The following is a 22,154-nucleotide window of genomic DNA, read 5'->3' as shown; positions in this document are numbered from 1 at the left end:
ACACACACTTTCCTCTGATGCTAGTGATTATTACCTAATGCACATGTGTCTGTGTGACTACATGCACACAACCACATACTACACACACAGCCCTCATACACACATATATATAAACTTCTTCACGTATACACACAGCTCCTCGGGCCCCAGATGGCCCAGGTGGGGCCTGGAGTTTGTGATGTGGAAAGAGATGACGGGCCACACCCATGGCGCGTGAAATATGCGTTCGGAGAGAGCCTGAGGTGTTAGGTAGCAGGGACTCCCTCTCATCCGTTGCCCTTTGAGTTAGGGTTCAGGGTGTGGCCAGGAGCAGGGCTCACTCAGTGACTGGGGTCAGGGATCAGGTAGCCTCCTGCTCCTCCCTAAAGGGCCACGTTTCTGAGAGAGCTTAGAGCCACCAGGCCTGAGAGGTCGGTGAGTCGTGTCCCTGACTTTGGCCCTGGCCAGGCCTGGCTGGAGTGCTGAGGGGGCCCTGCAAAGAGTGGTCCTCTTTCCAGAGATGTCCTGGCCTAGGAGGCCCCAGGGTGGCCCATCCCCAGGGTCCTGCGGCGCTCGGCAGCAGCCCGGTTACGTGGCCGCCCTACCACGTATAGGATGAAACACTTTGGCACAGGCCGTGTTTGCAGGGAAAACACTCGCAACCACAAGCAAACCTGCCCCTCCCTGGGTCCCTTTGCAGTGGGCCCCACACACCTGGGAGCCTCATAAAACAGCTTCCACACCTGCTAGGGGCTGAGAATCCACCCGTCCCAGAAAACCACCTGAGGTAGGAATGGGAATGGGGCTGGCACCCCTCCGGGGAGGAGCCTCGACTTCCCCATCTGTTTAACGGGAATATGACTTCCAAGCGCCTTCCACAGAAGGGTCCATCCCCGGTCTTGTGGTGGGACTTTGGGCAAGTGCCACCTTGCTGGGCCTCCATTAGCCCATCTCAGCAGCAGCCCCTCATTCCTAAGTCAGACACAGATCCATCCGCTTGGCTGGGCTGGGTCTGGAGGGGTTTGGGGGCCATGCTAGAGGCCTGCATTTAGGACAGTCCTCAGCTGGTATAGGATAAGGTGAGGACAGGAGCCACCCTGCATCTTCCCCTGGCTGGGTTCGAATAGCTGGACACTAGGATGGGCTGTCACACTGGGCTGGACTCCTGGCATCAGGAAGAACAGCCCTGGGCTTGGGGGTGGTGGGCCCGGGCTCTCTCCTTGGGGCGGGAGGCTGCTCTCAGTCTCCCTAACCAGGAATCTCCTCCACCTCCTCTGGCATGGCGTGGGTCCTACCGCCGGCCCTAGTTTGCTGTGTGGCCTTAGGCAAAGCCATGTCTTCTCTGGGCCTTGGGGCCTGCTTCCAGTCCAGATCTCCCTGTGGCTCCTGAGGAAGCAGGCTGGGAAGGTGATACCTCCCAATGCAGAGATGCAAAACAGACGTGTGAGGGTCTCGGGTAGGGCTGCGATCACCACCCAGGGCTTGCGACCTCCGGGCTGGGGTGGGGTTCAAACGGCCAGCGGGGTGGGGACGCATTCTGGGCAAGCTTTCTGATGCTCGTCCCCGCCCCAGCCCACAGATCTCGGGGAGGCAGTGGCTAGGACAGCCATGGCTCCGGCACGCAGGGTGGGCCTGCTGCTGTCCCTGCTGCTGCCTGTGGTCAGCGCCTCCATGCTGGGCACCGTGGTCAGACTCAACAGGGCCGTGCTGAGCTACGGTAAGAGGCGTGCTGCCGGGCTACCCCGTGTGACAGGCCACGAGCATGGGCACGGTCCCAAGCGTGCCTGCGGATCTGTGAACTCAAAAGCCGCACGGGGACCTGGGTTTTATCTCCCGGGTCGCTGTGTCCCTGGCCCCCAGATAATGGCTGACGAAGTGCGGCTCGGCAAACGCTTATTAAGTAAATGCCCGAGCGGGGGTATATGTCCTGTCTGCCACACGTGTGCGCACACACGGCTGTACTCGTGTAGCCCCGCGAGGTGGGCAAGGGTTGGTGTGGGTGTCTGCTTTTGCTCGTGCGTGTCTGCGTGCAAGCCTGAGAGTTCATGGAGATGCATGTGCCCATGTGTGCGCTTGAGTGTCAGCACGTGTACTGACTTGTACGCGTGCAAGCGCCACGCACGTGCCTGGGTGTGAGCATACAGGTGTGGCTGCCAGGCCTGCACATGTACATGCGTGCATGCAGGGTGGGCTGTAGGTGCACACACGTGTGCTGGGGGAAGGCACGTCTGGCACAGAACTGGAGCTGGAGCTCTGTGGGGTTCACAGGAAGAAGACCAGCGCTGCTCTGGGCCCCTCTCGGGAAAGGTCTCTATCCTACGACTCTGGCCGTCCTTCGAAGACCTGCTTCATCCCCCGAGGAGGGCACAATGAGAAGACATAGGCCCAGGGAGGGACAAAAGCTACCTCCCAGTTGCCCCCGGGATCCCACCAGAGCTGGGTCAGGGGTGAGAAATCAGAAGCCATTTCTCCCAAGTCTAGACCAAATTCAGATTACAGCATGAGGCACTCAGGTCAGACAATAGAAGGGACTTTCAGTGGCCCAGGCCATGAAGCACGGAGGCAGCAGCGCCCCTGGCACACACACAGCCTTCCGGGACCTTGTATCCGGGCAGATAGGCAGGCAGTGAAAGGGGTCAGTGACCCGTGTTAGTCTGTCACTGGGGCATGGAGACGTGCGTGGAAACTACAGGCAGGGACATGAGGCCTGCTGCCTTCCGCTGGCCGTCATCGCTCTGCCTGTCCTGTGCGAGCCTCCTTTGTCCCCGAGAGCCATCCCAGGTGCACCTGCGTGTGCTCTTGGTGGAAATCCAGCAGGAGGCTCAGACCGCACACACCTCTTTCTAAGGTGGCGCTGGGTGGCTTCTTAACAGTGTCTTTCCAATCCCGTCTTGCAAACCTGTGTCAGGCGAGCACTGTAGGTGGAGTCTAGGGGCCTGGGTGTGAGTCTTGGCTCAGCCACAGAAGGTCAGGCTGGAGAGGAGTATCGAGAACATAGAGGCCGCTGGCCTTCTGCTCCAGGTCTAAGGAAACCAAGGCCCAGAGGGGCGCAGTGGTTTCCTGGTTCCCACAGTGAGTCTGAGTGAAGTCCAGGCCTCTGGACTCTTCATCTGGTGCTCCCTTCCAGCACCATTACCTCTCGTTTTCATCCCACTCATGTTGGATGGTTTAATGAGCACCTCCCTTGCCTGGCCACACAGGTGCATGAGGAAGCTCAAGGGCTTGGAGGCCAGACGCCTCTGCTGATCCAGAATCCCCTTGCCAGATGTCCTCACTCTCAGTAAACCGGGCACAAGGTAGTACCTACGTCATAGAACTGTGAGGAGAGGCAAAGCCCTCAGAACAGTGCTGGGCACAAAAGAGGTGCTAGAGAAGTGACAGTCATTATTATTATACAAATAAATAGCAGTGAAAGCTAACATTTACTGTGCATTGAGGCTTTACAAGGACGCTGTGTGACAGGTACCTTTATAATCATTGCAAATTTACAGACAGGGAAACTGAGGCACAGAGCAGCCACAGTGGTGGTGAGTAGCAGAGCTGGGATTTGTACCCAGAATCTGAGGGAATCCAGAATCCTCAGCCTCTGGACCCCCAAGGACAGCACCCCCACTCTCTGTCCCACTCTACTGGGAAATGTTCCTTCTGCTTGGGGACTTGGGGGAAGGCTCCAGAAGAGATGGGATTCGATCAGAGTCTTGCAGAAGGGCAAAGGATGTTCTTGTTTATGAGGAGTGGGGCAGACAAGATTTAGAAAGGCAGGGGGCACCCGGGTGGCTCAGTCAGTTGGGCGTCCGACTTCAGCTCGGGTCATGATCTCACGGTCCGTGAGTTCGAGCCCCGCGTCGGGCTCTGTGCTGACAGCTCAGAGCCTGGAGCCTGCTTCGGATTCTGTGTCTCCCTCTCTCTCTCTGCCCCTCCCCCGCTCTCTGTCTCTGTCTCTCAAAACTAAATAGACATTAAAAAAAAAAAGCTTTCGAAAAGCAGAAGGAAGAAGGGGAAAGGCATGCCTTGCAGGGCCTGGTGTAACACTCATGGGGACCCAACTGCATCCCCCACCCCCTCCCTGCCCGTGAGCAAGTGTAACACCCTTCCAGTCTCCAAGTCCCCTCTGCCCAAGATGTGGGGCAGGCGGTGGTGGGTGGTGCGGTCTTGCTCAGCAGCTCCCGAGGACAGTCTGACCTCACCTGCTCTGGCCCTGCAGTGTCTGAAATTGGAAAAGCCCCGCTCCAGCAGGCCCTGAACGTCACAGTCCCGTATTTCCTGGACTGGAATGGAGAGGTGCATCAGCCCACAAGGTGAGTGCTCCCACCTCCTGGGAAAAATGCTTTAGTCCACTAGATGAGTGCCCCACATATTGGGGAGTGCTCCCTACCAGCTCGAGGGGGGCTTCCCCCATCAGGTACGCCCACCCTCAGGTGAGTGGTCACAAGATGATTGAGGAGCTGGGACCAAGGTGGAGACATGGGGGTGGGGGTGGTCCTGGGGCCTCTAAATTAGCAGATTTCTGCCCCCAGGAGCCAAGACTGTAGCTCCTGGGTCCCCAGGGCTGGCAAGACCCTTGGCTACTTCCTCCAAAAGCGAGACACTGAGTTGAGACACAAGTCTGAGCCTAAGTACCCCCACACGCCCTGTAATGAATAGAGACTCAAAGGCAGAGGTGGATGGGGGCCATCTCAAGCTCAGACACCCCCAGGGGCTGGGCCAATTGTCCCCATCCATGTGGGAACAGATTGACTATTACCAGATCTCTGGATACCCAAGAGAAGTCATATATATATATATATATATATATATATATATATATATTTAAAATCTATCAATTTTGGAGGTGCCTGTGTGGCTCAGTGGGTTAAGCATCTGACTTCAGCTCAGGTCATGATCTCACAGTCTGTGAATTTGAGCCCCGCATCCGGCTCTGTGCTGACAGCTCAGAGCCTGGAGCCAGCTTCAGATTCTGTGTCTCCCTCTTTCTCTCTGCCCCTCCCCTGCTCATGCTCTGTCTCTTGCTCTCTCTCAAGAATAAACATTAAAAAAAAATTGATAAAAAAATCTATCGATTTTGAATGATGGCAACTTACCAAAAAACACTTAAAACAGCTGGTGTGGAGGCCCCCAGTTTGAGACTCTTAGGGTAGGCCTGGGGCACTGCTCTTGGCTTACAGTGGAGAACTGAGAACGACATAAATACCCAAGAGTCAGGGATTCCTTAATGTTTTATAGTTGGCCACACGTGTCCTTGTTTGTAGAAGTGGGAAGCCAGCCAAGGCGGGGGTCAAGTGAAAAGAAGCAGGTTCTAGGTCAGCCTGTGTCCCAAAGAGAGTCACAGAAAGATGTCAGCTAAGTGCTAACAGTGAGACTGTTTGAGGGTGGAGTTTTGATGTGACTTTTAAAATTTATGTCATTTTGTATTGTCTGAATTCCCACCTCCAACTGTGCGAGGGAAAACATGACTCATTTAGGAAAAAAAGGAAAAGATAGCCAGAAAGTACTTAGAGGGGGCACGTGGGTGGCTCAGTCGGTTAAGCGTCTGACTCTTGATTTCGGCTCAGATCATGACCTCACGGTTGTGAGATCAAGTCCCTGGATCAAGTCCCAGGCTCTGCACTGGGTGTGGAGGCTGCTTGGGATTCTCTCTCTCCCTCTCTCTGGCCCTGACCCCTTGCTCTCTCTCTCTCTCTCTCTCAAAAAAAAAAAAAAAAAAGTGCTTAGCGATCAGAATAGGCAGCTTTGAAGGGAATGAGTTTCCCATCCCTGGAGGGCTACAAGCCAAAGCTGTTGACTAGAATGCCATGGAGGGGAGTTTCTGCCTTCTGGAGCCCACCTTCCAAGATTTCCCCACTTCTGTCAGAAACTAAATCTCTCCAAGACCCGAACAATCATCCCACTCACTTCTTGCCCAAGGCTGGGAATCCTCTCTGCATCCTTTCCCCACCAGCTGGTTGTCCAATAGCGACTTGCATGCCCCCTAGGGTGGAGAACTCACTACCTCTTCCTCATGCCATGGTTCCCACAGTCCGAAAGTCCTTCTTTATAACATCAGCAGCGTGGCTCAGAACACCCACCCCAGAGGTGATTCCGAAGTTTAATGAGGCCACCCCATCACCTCCACTCCCACCCTACAGGATCCAGACCTTGAACATCCGTGTGCCTCACTTCCACCTGAAATTCGTTGCCGACTTCGGGGTGCGATTGTTGGTAGCAGCCAATTTTACTTTCAAGGTCTTTCGGTGAGCGAATCTCCCTGGGGGCAGGGGGGGCAGCAGGATTTTCAGGGAAGCTCCAAGGGGCAGAGTGAGGGGCGGGGAGTTAGCAAGTCCCAGACCTGCACCCAAGCCTTCCACTTCCTGTCCAGTGCTCCTTCCCACCCTCCAATTGGGGAGCGAGACGATGAGAGAATTTCTGAGAACCTGGACCCTGCTCAACAGCTGTGTCCCCGAGGACGCCATTTCACTCCTGCAGCCCTCAGTTTCCTCCTCTGTGAAGTGGGATGAAACTCTGCAGCGTGGCTGTGAGGGACACAGTGAACGGATCTGTTGCCGTAATTAAAATCACACCTCCTACAGGTGCTCAGTAGATGTAGCTATCAGAATTATCCCCGTGTCCCAGGCACTTTATGTGTGTTTGATTTCCAAACCATCAGCGTGGGCATCCAGAGGGATCTCTTATTTCAACCCCTCTGGGCTGACACGAACACCGTATGAGTGCTTGCTGTGGGCCAGGCTCCACGCAGGGTGTTTTCACGTGGCCACCTCTTAGAAAGCTCAGCACAGCCCTGAGAGATAGGCACCGTCACGCTTATGTCCATTTCACAGAAGAGGAAACTGGGGCTCAGTATGGGGAGTGACTGGCCCAGGGTCTCGCAGTGAGAGGGTATGGGGAACCAGAGTTCAAGCCCATCTGCTGCAATGGCCGTGACCTTGAGTGGAGTGTGGAGGGCTCTGAGCCTGCCCCAGGCGGGGCCATCTCACACCTGCCTGCGTCAAGTGGAGGGCAGGCTCGGGCCGTGGGTGGGGGGGTTTGTAGGGTAGGCTCCGCTGGGTGGTGCCGCTGGGGCTCAGGAATGGTGTCCCACAGAGTCCCAGAGCCCCTGGAGCTGATGCTGCCCGTGGTAGTGCTGGCCGATGCCCATGTGGCCCAGGGCTCCATCGGGACCCCCGTGGTCAGCATCTCTGCCTGCTTCCCGCTCTTCAGCAACGCCAATGTGTCGGATGGCAGTTCCAGGTGAGTGCCTGGTGAGGGCGGGGCTGCAGAGTCCCAGCTGCCCAGCCTGTGGTACCATTTCTCGAGTTTCCTGCTCAAGCTTTCAACCAATTGCCCCAAGGGGCTTAAGAGACCCCCGGTATCACACCTGTTTTATGGCTGAGGACACTGAGGCTCAGGGAGGGGAAGGGACTTGCCCAAGGCCACACGGCGAGGTCATGTCCCCTCTACTGCGCTCCCCCCCGACCCACAGCACATGACGATGCACAGCCATTACCATACTGCTCAGGGAGGATGCTGGCCTGACGTGGCTCTTAGGGACCTCAGAGGTCTCTCCCTGCAGAGATGGGGATTCTGAGGCCCAGGGGGCTGGGACCCGTCAACCTCACTGTGAGTCAGGGCTGCATCTAAAGCTGACAGGGGCTCCCACCTCCAGAGCACCTGCTGTGTGCTGTGCAGGTTCTAAGCCCTTCACGACATCACAGTAGTCCTACCAGGAAGATGTAAGTATTCCCTTGTTTTATGAGAGAACAAATGGAGACCCAGAACAGTTAAGTAACTTGTCCAAGTAACACAGCTGGCAGATGGCGGAGTGCGTTCAAACCCCCGTAGCCTGACTCACCTCCTGCATGATGTCTACCTTCTCACATGTGAGCTGGGTGGGCATTTGGGACTGGCCTTTCTCCCCCCGGAGGGGGCTGGGCATAAGTCCGCCCATCTTGGGTCCCATGATCCTCACGTGTAATGCATGACCCCTCGCCGTCCTCACGGGCAGGGGCTGCTCATGGAGAGGAAAGCCCAGAAGTTAAAGACATTAGAAACACAGCTGTCCTTCTCCCACCTCCCTTGAGGTGCAGTTCAGTGAGCTTGGGCTGAGGCTTGGATCAACATTTATGAATGGATAAAGAAGATATAGCACACACACACACACACACACACACACACACACTGGAATCTTACTCAGCCATAAAAAAGAAAGAAATCTTACCATTTGCAATGACATGGATGCAAAACAAAATGAGTCAGTCAGAGAAAGGCAAATACCATATGATTTTACTCATATGTGAAATTTAACAAACAAAACAAACCAGCAAAGGGAAAAAGAGAGAGAGAGAGTCAAAATAAGAAACAGACTCTTAACTAGAACACACTGATGGTTACCAGAAGGGAGGGGGTGGGGGGGGAAACAGGTGAGGGGGAGGAAGGAGTGCACCTGCCTTGAGGAGTGCGGGGTGATGTACGGAAGTGTTGAGTCACTAACTTATACACCTGAAACTAATATGACACTGTATGTTAACTATACTGGAATTTAAATAAAAACTTAAAGTAAAAAACCCCGAAGAACTATAGTCCTATGGATCCCCGCTGAGAAACAACTTAGACCCATCTCCCATTGTTCAGAGGGGAAACTGAGGCGCAGAATGAGGAAGGGACTCTCCTGGCTGTGTCACCGAGAACTGGAGCCTGAGCAGGAAGCACCCCCAGCTCCCTGGGCTCAGAGTGGCCATGAAGCCAGTGGGCCAAGGACGGGGCTGAGTCCGGCTTTCACGGCGTCTTCTCTGTCTCCCCCGAGCCTGACCTCATAATCACGTTTTGGCCACTTCCGAACCTCCAAACCAATGACCTCTTTTTTGAGGCCCAGTTTCCTCATCTGCGGGGACAATGGTGCCAACACTGCGTCTGGCACATGGGAGTGAGGAATGGGATTCACTGGCCCCCCTGGCTCAGGGGAGACCCTTGTCTCTGAGACTGTGGGCCGGGAGAAACAGGCCGGAATGGGTGCCCCGGAGCTCAGGAGCGTTTTCTGTGACTCTCCCTCAGCGTGGCCTCGGGGCCGCTGGCCCTGGTGCAGAAGCACGTCAGAGCTGTCCTGCGGAACAAGGTAAATAGACCTCCTGCCAGATGTCCCTGGGGCCAGGCCATTGCTTCCCCGTGAAGGCGTGGTGCATGAATGGGGGATTGTAGGCATGGGGGCATTGGGACAGTCAGTGCTTTTTCTAAAATAGAAGGCCCATGGGACTTCTCCAATTTTCCCACGAGGGCAGGAAAGAGGCTGAGGGGAAGGTCTGGGGCAGTGACAGACAGGACGAAATAAGGGTGGATTTGGGGGCTGTGGGGAAGGGAGGCCCCTGCTCCTGGGCCAGCCCCAGTTCCATGCCGGAGGGTGGCGGGGAGGCAGTGCTATCAGGGGCCGTGGGGCTTATGAAAAAGACAACAGGAAGGTGGACAAGAGCATGGGCACTGGAGCCAGGTGTGGCCTGGGCTTGAATCCTGGTCCCCTCCTTCCCGGCTGTGACACTCGGACAAGTCACCGAACCTCCCTCGGACCCCATTTCCACATGCGCAGCACAGAGAGTAAACCTCCCTCTCCGGCCAGGTAGGGTGGAGTTGAGCACATTAACATCTGTGAAGAGCTTAGAACAGTTTTGGCAGAGTGAGTGCTGTGATTCCTGTCTCTATTTCCACCCTTGTCATTGGTCAGAGACAGTGCCTCTGGAGCTAGGGTCGCACTGCCAAGGGCGGGCCGCTTCTCCACCTCTGTCCCTTCCCACGCCACCCCATCTCCTGATTTGGTTCCTACAATCCCAAATCAACCCACTCGGTGCCATCCCACACCCAACAGAGGCGGGCCCCAGTGTTCCCATCTTGCAGATGGGAAGACTGAGGCCCAAGGGCTGAAGGCAGTACAGCCTGACCTGGCCCTCTCCTCTGCCACCTGGCCTCCCCTGGCCCAGCCCCAGCAGCTCTGTCTGGACCAGGCAGTGACCACCCTTGGCCTTGTGGTCTCTCCTTGCCCCACCTTCTATCACACTGACCCCGGCTTAATACACTTCTCGGGCTGCCCACTGTGCCCAGAACTCTGGACTTGCTCGCTGACCACTGCCTGCCCTCACCGTGTGCAGCACCCATCCCCCAGCTGGCCTCTGGGCCCCAGTGCAGCAGGCTCCTTGACCCAATTGTCCGGGCCCAGCTGTGGTCCCCTCCTGCTGTGTCCCACTACCCCCGTTCTTTCCTCGACGCTCATGGGCCCCAACTTCTTTGAATCCTCAGTGCCCAGGAGAGGTGCTGGAAGATGCCCACTGGGTGGCCGAGGAAGGAAGGGATTCCAGACCTTGGTGGGCCAGAGGAGGCTTCCAGACTGGCACCCCAGACCCTCCCCGCCTCACCCCTCCAGCCCCAGTGCCATCCTAACCAGCCTCCGCCTCTGTCTTGCCACAGCTGTGCCTGAGTGTCTCCAACCTGGTGCAGGGCCTCAACGTCCACCTGGGCACTTTAATTGGTAAGAACTGGGGCCCAGGGGGAGGGTACTGGGGCCTCTGAGCCCCTTCTGGGGTCCCTAAGACCCTTCAAAGGGCCCCCCAGTCAGGGCTGACCTCTGGGAGATCAACCGTAGGATGACTGAACAATTATTGATGGACTTGGGGAATCTCCAAATTCTAGAATCATGTCTTCGAATGTTTGCCGTGTGCGTACAAGTGTGCACATGCGTGTGTGTGTGGGGGGCGGGGGAGTACATTCAGTCCGCAGTTGCCTCCTCCCCTGCCTGGAGACTCAGAGACCCCATTGTCCCCTGGTTTTGTTCCCACATCTCCCACGTTCTTTGCCAGACTCTCCCCACTAGAGCAGTTTGGGGCTTAATGTATTCTATTTCCCGCTGGACACCTTCTCCGGCAGGCTTCTCTGACTCAGCATGTGAACTCAAGCTCGTCTGCTCCCAAGTGCCCCTGCCCCCACTTGCCTTCTCAGCCGCCATCCACCCATCCAGAGGCGAGCCTCCCTCTCCTCTCCATCTTCCGTCTGGCTTGTCGGCCTCTGATTTTTCCAGGGGTCTTCATATGCAGGAGTACTGGGAGTATACTAGGAGCAAGGCCTGTGGGGATAACCACCCCCCGCCCCAAGCAGACCCTGAGACAAGCTGCTAGCCTATGTGGCCTGAATGGGGTGGGTCCTAGGGGTACTGGTTGGGGAGGGGTGCCTGTGGGAGAGGAAGGAAGGTGTATTCTTGAGCAGAGGCTCTATGGTGGGCAACTGGGGCTCATGCCACGGGGGGGCTCTTGGCGGCCGAGGCCAACGTGCCTGCGTCCTGCCCGAGGGACAAGAGCTGGGGTGTTCATCTGCCAACACTGGTCACATCCCCACTGCCCCCCACGCCTGCCTCCACTACCACGGCCGGGCTCCCAGGGCTCAGAGCCACAAGTGCATGGTCCACGTGGAAGCGTGGCTGCAGTAGTGACCTGAACAAGGCTGGGTCAGGACTTGATCTTATGACACAAAGCTAAAAGCTGCGAAAGCAGGCAGGCCTCGTTTTGTTCTAGCGGTTGTTTATCCGCATTAATGACACGCTGGCCCTGGTGGGGCACCTGTGCGGCTCAGTCGGTTAAGCGTCCGACTTTGGCTCAGGTCATGATCTCACGGCTCTGGGTTCGATCCCTGCATCAGGCTCTGTGCTGACAGCTCGGAGCGTGGAGCCTGCTTCGGATTCTGTGTCTCCCTCTCTCTCTGCCCCTCCCCCACTCTCTCTCTCTCTCTCTTAAAAGTAAATAAACATTAAAAAAAAAACCCACTCTGGCCATCACCTGCCCTGCCCTGGTCGGGTCAAAAGTGCATCCTTTGTTGATCTGGGGGTTATATGTGCTCTCGAGCCTGAGCATAATCCAGGGCTCCCTCCGTTTTCCCACAAACCTGTCTTAAAGATGCTCCTGTTGGAAGCACACCTTCCTCTATCTGAGCACTTTGCCCGGGATTCTAGTGCTTCCCCATGTCACCATCGCTGCCTCTGTAAAATCCAGAGGCGTTGACTGTCGGCAGATATGCCTTGCAATGGGAGTCAGAGCTTTACCTCTTAGCTGTCACGTGGCGTGGGACAGGTGTGCGGGGACAGGAGGCAGGGTGGCATGCTGGTGTCAGGTCAGGAGGGACGGCCGACAGGGTGCATGTTTATCTGTGGTGGGTTCTTCAGTGAAGACTTTCGTATCAGGGTAGCTTTGGCTTTCTTGGGCAAACGTTCAACAACAGTCCCGTGAGGCGGCCTCCGTCCCCCCAGTTTCTAGACGGGAAATTGGAGGCTCCGAGTCTAAAATCCTCAGCACGGTGCTAGAACGACCCATGAGCTGGCTCACACTGGCTTTCTCCTCCGCACGTGTCCACCCACTGCTCTGCCCACACGTCATGGCCCGACTCACCGTCCCCGCAGGGAACAGTCCTTGATTTGGCCTCTTCCCCTCATTGCTGCAGCCCCCCCCCCCCCCCCATACTAACCTTAACAGGAGGCACTGAGACGTCAAGGAAACTGGACCTGGAACCAAAGGACATGAAGTTAAATCCTGGCTTTGTTGCTCAAATGCTGTGTGGTCTCAGGAAGTCACCCCACCTCTCTGAGCCTGATGAGTTCAATCCAAACAAACGGGGCTCAAAATCCCTATTTCTCCCATGTGCTCCTATGGGACAGCACAGGGTAAGTGCCTGGCGGACAGTAGGCTCAGCAAACATTCGTCCCTCCCTTCTCCCTCGTGGAGTTAATGCCATCAAGATGCTTGTGGCTGGGCTCATAGCAAAGACCAGCTCTTGCCCTTTTCTTTGAGGAATTAAAAAAAATCTGGTAAAGGAAATCTAAACGTCCAACCCTAGGGGACTCTTTATACGAGTCACGTACACCTACGGCGTGGAGTGACAGGAGCCATTACAAGGCATAGCTTAAAAGGGCATTTAATCACCCAGCAGCATGCCTGGCAAAATACAGTATAATAAAAGCTAATCTTTACTGTAGTATTATTAGCTCCGTTTTACAGATGGAGAAACTGAGGCAGCCTGCCTTGAGAGCCATGCTCTTGACTAAGCTATAACGCCACCCCGTAAAGAAACTACAGAAGGACCCAAAGCCACACACGGCTTCAGTGCAGCTTTACTGAGGGGAGGACAGATGGCAGGGAGTTAGTCTCTGCAGGAGAAAATACCGACAAAAATAAATTTGAGATTCTGGGCTATATTTTTTCCATCTTTCAAAAAAAAAAAACCCTTCTGTATGTCCACAGTGCAGTATTTAAACATTTTTAATGTTTTTATTCATTTTGAAAACATATAGTAATTTTCTCTTTTAAGTGTCCAGTCCTCTGAGTTCTGACAAATGCATACAATTGTGTAACCACCTCCAAACTTGAGCTACAGAACACCTCACCAGCCCCACAGAGTCCTCTGGGCTGCCCCCCTCCTCCCACCCCAATCTTCTGACAGCCACGGAGCTGTAGAAATGGAGTCATACTATATTGCTTTTACAAGCACAAGAAATTTCCGGAATACTGAGGAAACAAAATTAAATCCAGAGGAGACATTAGAAAATCAGACCGAAATCTGATGGACACACACACACACACACACACACACACTTTGGTCATTCAGAGCCTTGGAGGACCTGTTGCTAAAAGCTGGGTTTTCTTGACCGCAGGGTTGAGCCTTCACCTGCCACGCTGGCTAGCCTAGCCGTGTCCAGAGATGTGGCTCCCACGAGTGACTCACCCTTTGCAACCTTCCCAGTCACAATATTCTGAGCTTTGGGGGAACCTGCCTTATAACAATTGGACTGTAATTGGAACAAAAGTTTCCCTGAGGGTCTCTTGGGGAGCAGCACTGCTCTGCTCCCACAGTGCATGGTCCCAGGGGCATGTGCCTTTGGACTTTCTGTAGGAGGCTGTGTGATCAGGTGGAGAGAGACAGACAGGTATACAGTCCTGGGCACAACTGAGCTCACCAAACTCTGTGTGTGTGTGTGTGTGTGTGTGTGTGTGTGTGTAAAACGGGCTCCTAACCTTACAGGCTCGTGGTAAAGATTGAATGGGACAGTGTAAGTCAAATGTCCAGACCTTGACACATGTGAGCTCCGTTCTTTTTCTGCCGTCCCTTCTTGCTTTCTTCAGGGGGTATCTGTGCCTAGAGTGACCCTTCCCTTTCCTTCTAACTTGGGGTCTCTAGTCTTCCATTGATTCGGAAAGTGAGAAACCAAAACTGTTAGAATTGTGTGTAAAGTAAGAGTCCACAGGCTGTAAGCGGCTGAATCTTGGGTGCGTGCATTTTGTGACGTAAGTTCACTTACTCAGAGACCTTTTTTTTTCTTACCTCCTCGGCTTCTTGGCCTGGGTAGTCAGATAATTGAGTTTTCTGGATAGATGAGGCATTGGTAGGTAAGGCTAAGGAGGCCATTTTTTCTTCTTCATCCCGCTTTCATTTAGGCCTCAACCCTGTGGGTCCAGAGTCCCAGATTCGCTACTCTATGATCAGTGTGCCCAACATCACTAAGGACTACATTTCCTTGGATATCAACGTAAGTGCCACCTTGTCAGCCCGGAGTCCTTGAGCTTGTTGCTTCTGGCATCTTTGGACTATAGGAGGGAGGAGGAGCTGGAATGACCTTCCAGGCGGGAGCAAGGCATGCGGGCAAAGGTGTGAGGCTGGACAGCATGTGGCATATGGGTGGGTGGCATCTCAGAGCCCCAGGTTCTGTGATGGAGCCACCACCCGCTGAGGCCCCATTGCTTTTCTCCCTTTCGCCACCCCCCAACCCCATAGGCCGTTCTCTTCCTACTGGGCAAGCCCATTGTCCTGCCCGTGGACACCACCCCCTTTGTGCTGCCACTGCACGTGGGTGCCGATGGAACCATGGCAACCGTGGGTCTCTCCCGGGACCTGTTTGACTCTGTCCTCCTGCTGCTGCAGAAGGCTGGTGCCCTCAACCTGGACATCACAGGGCAGCTGGTGAGGGTCGGACCTGCTGCCCAGGGCACGTGGGACAGGCACGCCCGGTGGCCCAGCCTGGGGAGGCCCCGCAAAGGTCAAATCGTGGGTGGGGCAGCTCGAGATCTGGGGCCACGGGTTGGCTGTTGGAAAGGTTAAATGGGGGTTACAGGGAGGCAAAAGCTGGTCTCGCTTGGGGAGTGGCTGCCCTCAAACCTGTTGTGATGTGGGGGCTGATTTCAGGAGTCGGGTGACAACCTACTCAACACATCTGTGCTGGGCCAGCTCATCCCCGAGGTTGGTGACTTTTTCGGTCATTTCAGGGGCTGAGGCCCAGCTGGGACTGGAGTGGGGGAGTCTCTGGCTGTGGGGTCTCTGCTGGCTCGTATGTGTCCCATGCGGGCTTCAGTGTCTGTCCTTGTAGCTGCACCTGCTCTATCTGAGGAGCACCCCCAGCTCCTATGCTCTTTCCCTCCTATGCCCTCATCCGGGCACTGCCCTCTGCCCAGAAGGCCTTTTCTGCTTCCTTTTTTCTCATTCGTCTTCAAGACCAAGCTCGGGGTTACCTCCTAGGGGAGGCCCCGACCCCTAGCCTGGTCCAGGAGCCTTCTCAAGCTCCCTCGGCCCCTGAATTCCTGTCCCTCCTGGCACAGATCACAAGACTACCACCCCTTTAGGTGGGGCGTCCCTGAGGACCCCGGCCTGAGACCCAGTCACATCTGAGCAGAGACAGAGGGGTGAGGAGTGGAGAGTCCACCCAGCCTTTGCCCCTAGGTGCCCTCCTCCCTCTCTCCCTCCCCTCGTCCCCAGGTGGCCCACTGGTTCCCCAAGCCCATGCCTGTGGCGCTCAAGGTGCAGCTGGGTGCCACGCCTGTGGTCACACTCCATACCCACAATGCCACGCTTCAGCTGCAGCCCTTCGTGGAGGTCCGGGCAGTGGCTTCCAACTCAGCTTTCCGGTCCCTCTTCTCCTTTGATATGGTGAGTGAGGTGGGCTGGTGGGGCTGGCTGGGAGGGTGGTGACACCCAAGACCCCACTTCGGCACCACTTTCCTCACTTGCTCTGCTCTGTTCACACTGGGCTCCTTGCTGTTCTTTCACTATGCCATGACATTCCTGCCACAGGACCTTTGCATGTGCTGTCCCCTGTGCCCAGGACACTCTTCCCCTAGCTCTTGGCATGGCTGGCTTCTCCTCTTTCAGGTCTCAGCTTAAAAGTTGCAGCCCTTTTTTGGGGGCGTTTGGGTGGCTTAGTCAGTTAAGCATCTGACTTCAGCTCAGGTTGTAATCTCAAGGTCTGTGAGTTCAAGCCCCGCATCGGACTCTGTGCTGACAGCTCAGAGCCTGGAGCCTGTTTCAGATTCTGTGTCTCCCTCTCTCTCTGCCCCTCCCCTGCTCATGCTCTGTCTCTTCTGTCTCAAAAATAAATAAAAACATTAAAAAATTTTTTCTTTTAAAGTTTCAGCCCTTTTCAGGGCAGGCTTTCTGACCCACCCTGAGAAAGCTAGGCCCCACCAGCCCTCTCCATGCTCCCACTCTGCCTTCACAACACCTGCCACTCTCTGCAAGGCCCTTTGGTTATTGTTCACCTCCCCTGGCCTGTGAGAGTTCCCAAGGGCAGAGACCTGGTCTGCCTCGTTCACACTGTGTTTGTCCCAGGGCTGTGTGCAGGGCCCGGCACCTCCGGGGGCTCCACAAACACCTGAATCAGTCAGGGAAGGAGTGGGAGCTGGTGGCCAACTGAGGACTCCCACGTGGCTCTGTGCTCTTTGACCTTGCTCTCCCCTCGTGCCAGGTTGTGAACCTGAGCCTCCAGCTCTCTGTGTCCAAGTTGAAGCTTCGGGGGACCACATCTGTGCTGGGGTAAGGAAGGCCTCTTGGATCCAGCAGCCTCGGTGTGTTCCTCTATGCAATGGGCCTGCAGCCCCTTGTCACAGCGTCACCCATCAGTGTCCGGCAGGGGAGCCTGGAATGCAGCACGTGGTACATGGTGGGGGCGGGGCGGGGGGACTAGGCCCCAGCACTAACCTTTCTGCTTTTCTTCCAGGGATATCCAGCTCGCCGTGGCCTCTTCCAATGTGGGCTTCATTGATGTGAGTGTGGGGCTGGGGTCTCCAGGGACCCCCTCACTGGGTTGGGCAGGCCTTGAGCCATGTGCTTGCACATGAGTGCACCTGTACGAACCACCGTGATTGAGCTTCCTCCTGGGGTGCCTGGGGACAGCGGCCAGTCTGTCTTGCCCAGGCTGTCTGTCAGCTGGTCAGTCGGTCCGTCAGCCTCGGTTCTTCAGTGGGGCCCGTCAGTTAGCCTGCCTGTCACTGCCTGGTGGTCGATGACCGGTCAGGCCAAGAATCACTGAGTCTGTCAGTAATCAGACAAGCCAGCGTTAGACAGGGTTGGCTGCTCCTTCCGTCATGTGCCGTGGCCGGGTCATTAGCCACCACGCCGTCCTTTGCTGGCCGGCCTGTCAGTCTATACGGTCCATCAGTCTATCCACCATCAGTCCATCTGTCCATTGGTCAGCACCAATAAGGCAGCCAGTCCCCTGGCATCGGGCAGTCTGCCAGCCACCTGTTGGGCACACAGGGTCAGCCAGGTGCTGGTCTGTCTCCTCTCCCAAGAGCGGTTTCTGGGGGCCAGATGCTCAGAAAGCTGTCCTGACCCCAGGAGTAGCTGGGCTCTGCTTGGAGGCAGGACTGGGATGACCTGCCCTCCTCCCCGCACCCGTGCCTCTGCCATTTGTGTGCCTGTCTGTGTCTGTCGTCGTGTTCATGTGTGGCCCATCTGTCCATCTCTCTCGGCCCCTCACTGGAGCGGGCCGACGGCCTCCCCGACTACGTGGCTGTAGACAGATCAAGTGCACCCACTCATGGACGCCGTGTTCAAGAAGCCCCTGCTGGATCACCTCAACGGTGAGCCCTGCCCTCCACGCCAGTAGGCCCCTACGGTCCCCTGCTGACCCTCCTCTGCTCCAGGTTCCCTTCTAGCCCCCTACCCACAGCCAGGGCTCAGAGGTTATGAGGGTGGGCGTTTTTAAGTTTTTTTCCCCTCCCTAAGCCTCAAGTGTCCCTTCTGTAAAATGAGTCTAATAATAATGGCTCCCGCTCCCTGGCTGTCTGTGGGACTCAGTCACGAGGCACGTGAGGACTTCAGCACGGGGCCGTCTCCTGGTGGTGCTCCCTTGCGGCCTCCTGGCTGACCTGTTTCTCCTTCCCCTCCTGCAGCTCTCCTGGGCATGGGGATTGCCCTCCCCAACGTGGTCAACCTCCACTACGTCGACCCTGAGGTCTTTGTCTACGAGGTGAGAGCCTTTGGATGTGACCACATGGGCTTCCTCCACCCTCGGGGGAAGGCTGGGCTCAGCGAGGCAGGGTGCGTCCCACCCTTCTTTCCCGCTAGTACGAACAGTGGGGTCTCTGGGTCAGCCAGGCCTGGGATGTCCTCTGTTCCTGTCAAGACCATGCCATGAATCCTTGGCTGTAACGAGACGGAAAATTTCGGATGTTTAGAGACATTGGTACAAGGGTCCTCAACAAATATGCCAGGACACATTAGGGGACTCAGTTATCCCACAATCTATGCCCTGGGCTGGGGGCACAGCCTCTTTGGTGTCTGTGGAAGATGACACACGCAGGCTTCTTCTGGTTTTATACACAAACCTCCATAGGCTGGATGGGGGACAGGGGCTTCCAGACCCTTCTAAAATCACCTTCCCTGTTGGGAAACTGTGGGCCCAGGGTGAAATTCCATCTTCACTGCCCAGGGTGAGACCTTACAACTTCTTGCCATGTCACCTGAGATATGAATGATAATATTCTTTCTATTCACTCATCAAGACGTACAAAAGACAGAAAGCTTAGCCAAGGTCCCTCAAGCCCAACATCTGTGTGTGTTATTCACATCTTCCGAGTGGGACCACTGATGTTTTCCCAAGGATGATGCCCATGTTGCTTTAGAACTATGGTCCGAAGGCACTTGGGTGATCCACTCCCCCCCCCAAAAAGGAACAACTACCACATGTTGGAACTTGGGCTATTAGTGAAAATTTCCCGGAGACTCTCCCAGATAGGTAGGGTCAGTGGCTGACCCACCCGCCGGGGTGCTCACCAATGTAGCCAACTGGGTCCAAAGTCAAAGGTCTCTAGACCAGCACTGTCCAAAAACACGTTCTGTGAGGATGGAAATCTGCACTGTCCAACACGGTAGCCGCTCTCAGCCCCTGGGCACAAGTGGCTGTTGGACACTTGAAATGTGGCCAGTACAACTAAGAAGCTGAAGTGTAAATTTTATGTAATTTTAATTGGCTTTAATTTAATAATGGCTAATGCACCGGACCATGTATGAGCTACAGGTGGGCAGGGCCTGGGTCTGGCTTGTCTCCAGCACGTGGAAGAGGGCTCGGTTGGCGGCAGAGGCTCAATGAAGATTTGTGGAAGGAATGACTGGATGACCGGCAGGCCCTGGGCACGCTTCTGCAGTGCAGGGAGGGAGGATATAGGGAAGGCGTCTGGCTCTCCCGGGGAGACCCGGACGCGGAGAAGACGCTCAGTGGTTTGGACCCCCCGTCCTAACACAGCGCTGGTCCCAACGGCGTCCACAAGCACGCACTGAGCCCCAGCCCCATGCTGGGGGCTCTGCCCATGTGCCCTGGCTGCATCCTCGTTGTAGGCCTATAGAGTGGCCACTCCCAAGTGACAGCAGGAAGCTGAGTCCCAAAGAGGCGAAAGACGGCCCTCAGGATACCTGCAGCAAGAGTGGCAGAACATGAGCTCAAAGCCAGGCTGATGGGGCGGCTGGAGGTCCTACTGGCCCTCGTGTGGCCTGTGACCTGGCCCATGGTTTTCCTTGCCCTCCAGGGCTACGTCGTGATATCCAGCGGACTCCTATACCAGCGCTGAGGTGGGACCACCAGGGGAGCTGAAAGTGGGCCGGCTGCCTGCTTCAAGGTCTCTCTTGCCCCAAGCCACTTGGGAAACTGAGGCAAAGCCACATTTAGCCATCACCGGCAAGCCAGATGATCCAGCCAGGCTGTTTAATCTCCACTGAGTACCTGAGCTCCCCTACCCCTTCCCCTCTCCCTCTTTCCCCCTCCCCCGCCCTCCTTCCCTCCCCTCCTCCCCCTCCCTCCTCCTTCCCTGTGAGCACAGACCATTTCTCCAGGCTGTACAGACCTGTCCCCTCTCGCATTAAACATTTTCTCGCTGCAACCTCCAGCCAGACCCAGTGAACTCTGTGCAAACCTGAGGCTAGTTGCCTACGTCCAGTTCTTGGGTCCTGTTTGTCCCCGGAGCCACCAGAGCCACCTGGCAGAAGAAGAGGGTGTGACCACATCTCTGCTGACCGCATCTGTTGACTCCCTCACCTCCTTGCCCCGGGAAGCTCATATTTTGAAAGGGGACCCTGGAGAGCAGCACAGATGGCTGGCAGTTACCAATGTCATAGTGGCACTTTAAGCACTGTGTCCTCAGCTGGTGGCATTTCCCCTCTATAGTGTCAAGTCCCATCTTGTTCCTAGCACCTCAGAAGAGCCTCATGAGTCAGGCAGGCAGGCCGTGGGGTTTCATTTGCCAGATGCAGGGACTGAGGCCCAGCAAGGAGAGGAACATGGCAAGTCGCAGAGCGGGATGGTGGCAGACTTCTAGGAGAGGGCCCTTCCAGGACTCCAGGAATAAGATGTCCAGTGCCCTCTTCCATCACCAGCACCCCATCTGGGGTGTCCTTGGGTCACAAGCTTCAGGTGACAGGGAGTGCACTGTCTTCTTGGGCGGCGTCTCTGTCTTTGGCTTACCGGGACACAGGTAAGGGTCTGTTGGAAGGAGGGGACTTGCCTCCTCCTGGGCCTGTGGCCTCAAGTGTGTCTAAGTCCTTTCCCTTTGAAAGCTCTTCAGACTCAGCGGCTCACGCACGACAAGATGGCCTAGGGAAGACCAAGGGACGCGAACCCTGGCAAGCCAAAGCCATGTGATTTTCTTCCCTTGATAAGCTAAGCTCTTAGCCAGACAGAGTGTTCCTTCCTGCCTAGATATACGGGATTCACATTCTGTTTATTTCTCTGCGGGAAAAGGCCTGAATTCCCACCAAGACCTTTGGTACAGTGTGACACTAACAGGTCACCCTCTAAGGGTTACAGGTTCATCCCGACTCGGTGTGACAGGCGGAGGGGCCTGGAGCGACCCCAGGGCCTGGGTGGTAGGGAGGGGCACGGGCAGCGCTGAGAAAAGGAAAGGCCCGACCCTAACATCCAACCTCGCGATTGTGCTCAGGACAGCACGGCTGTTATTTCATTTGCTTGCTTAGTGAATTCATTCATTAATCCTACTTTTATTTGGACTTAAAATAGGCTCAGTCCAGGGCTAGGTGATTTGGAATATGACAAAGGCAAAAATTTTAAGAATACAGACCCAACCAGGAGAGAAAGTTAATAGCTTAGAAAAGGATTGTAAGCTCGGTATATAGGGTCCATCTATTAAATGGCCAGTCCAGTGATCCAACCTTCCTTCCTTCCTTCCTTCCTTCCTTCCTTCCATCCATCTGTCCATCCACATATCTACCCATTTATCCAATCAGCTTCCTCACCCAGATAGGCCTTTGTTTGTACCCATGATGTGCCTGGTTCTACAATAGATGCTCTTTCGAGAGGAGGGGATGAGCACTGGGGAGGTGGCGGCTGCATGCAGACACATGTGGGTGCTTACAGAGGGAGTCCGGGCCCTGGCACGGGCAAAAGGCTTTCAGATAGGATGCACCAGAGGGGTGGGGTGGGGGGTGAGGTAAGCGCTCTGGTTTGTTTGGAAAGGGCTGCAGAGAGCCTGTCCCAGGCTGAGGCTGCAGGGTGGCAGAGGGGGTCACATTCTGGGCCAGTTGGACGGTCTCGCAGCCACACGACTAAGTGCAGGAAGCCCCTTCCTCTTGCACGCCCCTCCCATGCCCGCAGCTGAGGGCACACTCACTCTAAAGGGGAAATGCTGAAACAAATCTGAGTGTGGGAGGGTGCATGCAGAGCAGTGGGACAGTCACTGCTGACACGTGGGGCAGAGAAGGCGAGCCTGCGCCCTCTCAGGTCTGGTCTGGCTCCTTCACGGGTCGCGTCCCCCCACCCCCCACACACCTTGCACACACTTTCTCTCTGAGCCGTTGCTCTTTCTCCCCCTGGGACACCTGAATCTGAACCAGTTTACCCCTGTCCACCAGCTCAAATGCAGTCTCCCCTGGCCACACCCAAACCCCTCCACCCTGGTGACTCTTCA

General features: G+C 55.7%; 1 protein-coding gene across 1 annotated transcript; it reads left to right on the top strand.

Moving 5' to 3' along the window:
- The first annotated feature begins 1,587 nt into the window (after positions 1 to 1,587).
- On the top strand, positions 1,588 to 19,805 carry BPIFB2 (BPI fold containing family B member 2). Its single transcript, XM_047853890.1, has 15 exons — positions 1,588 to 1,696; positions 4,184 to 4,277; positions 6,105 to 6,209; positions 7,057 to 7,203; positions 9,004 to 9,064; positions 10,402 to 10,462; positions 14,406 to 14,497; positions 14,743 to 14,928; positions 15,151 to 15,204; positions 15,718 to 15,888; positions 16,703 to 16,770; positions 16,955 to 17,000; positions 17,756 to 17,819; positions 18,132 to 18,208; positions 19,764 to 19,805. Exons 1-15 carry the CDS (start codon positions 1,588 to 1,590, stop codon positions 19,803 to 19,805), a joined length of 1,377 nt encoding a protein of 458 aa, XP_047709846.1.
- The last annotated feature ends 2,349 nt before the right edge of the window (positions 19,806 to 22,154 follow it).

The sequence above is a fragment of the Prionailurus viverrinus genome, chromosome A3 (assembly GCF_022837055.1).
Source record: "Prionailurus viverrinus isolate Anna chromosome A3, UM_Priviv_1.0, whole genome shotgun sequence".
Lineage (NCBI taxonomy): Eukaryota > Metazoa > Chordata > Mammalia > Carnivora > Felidae > Prionailurus > Prionailurus viverrinus.
The sequence above is the reverse complement of the archived record's forward strand: the minus strand, read 5'-3'. Positions and strand labels throughout refer to the sequence as shown.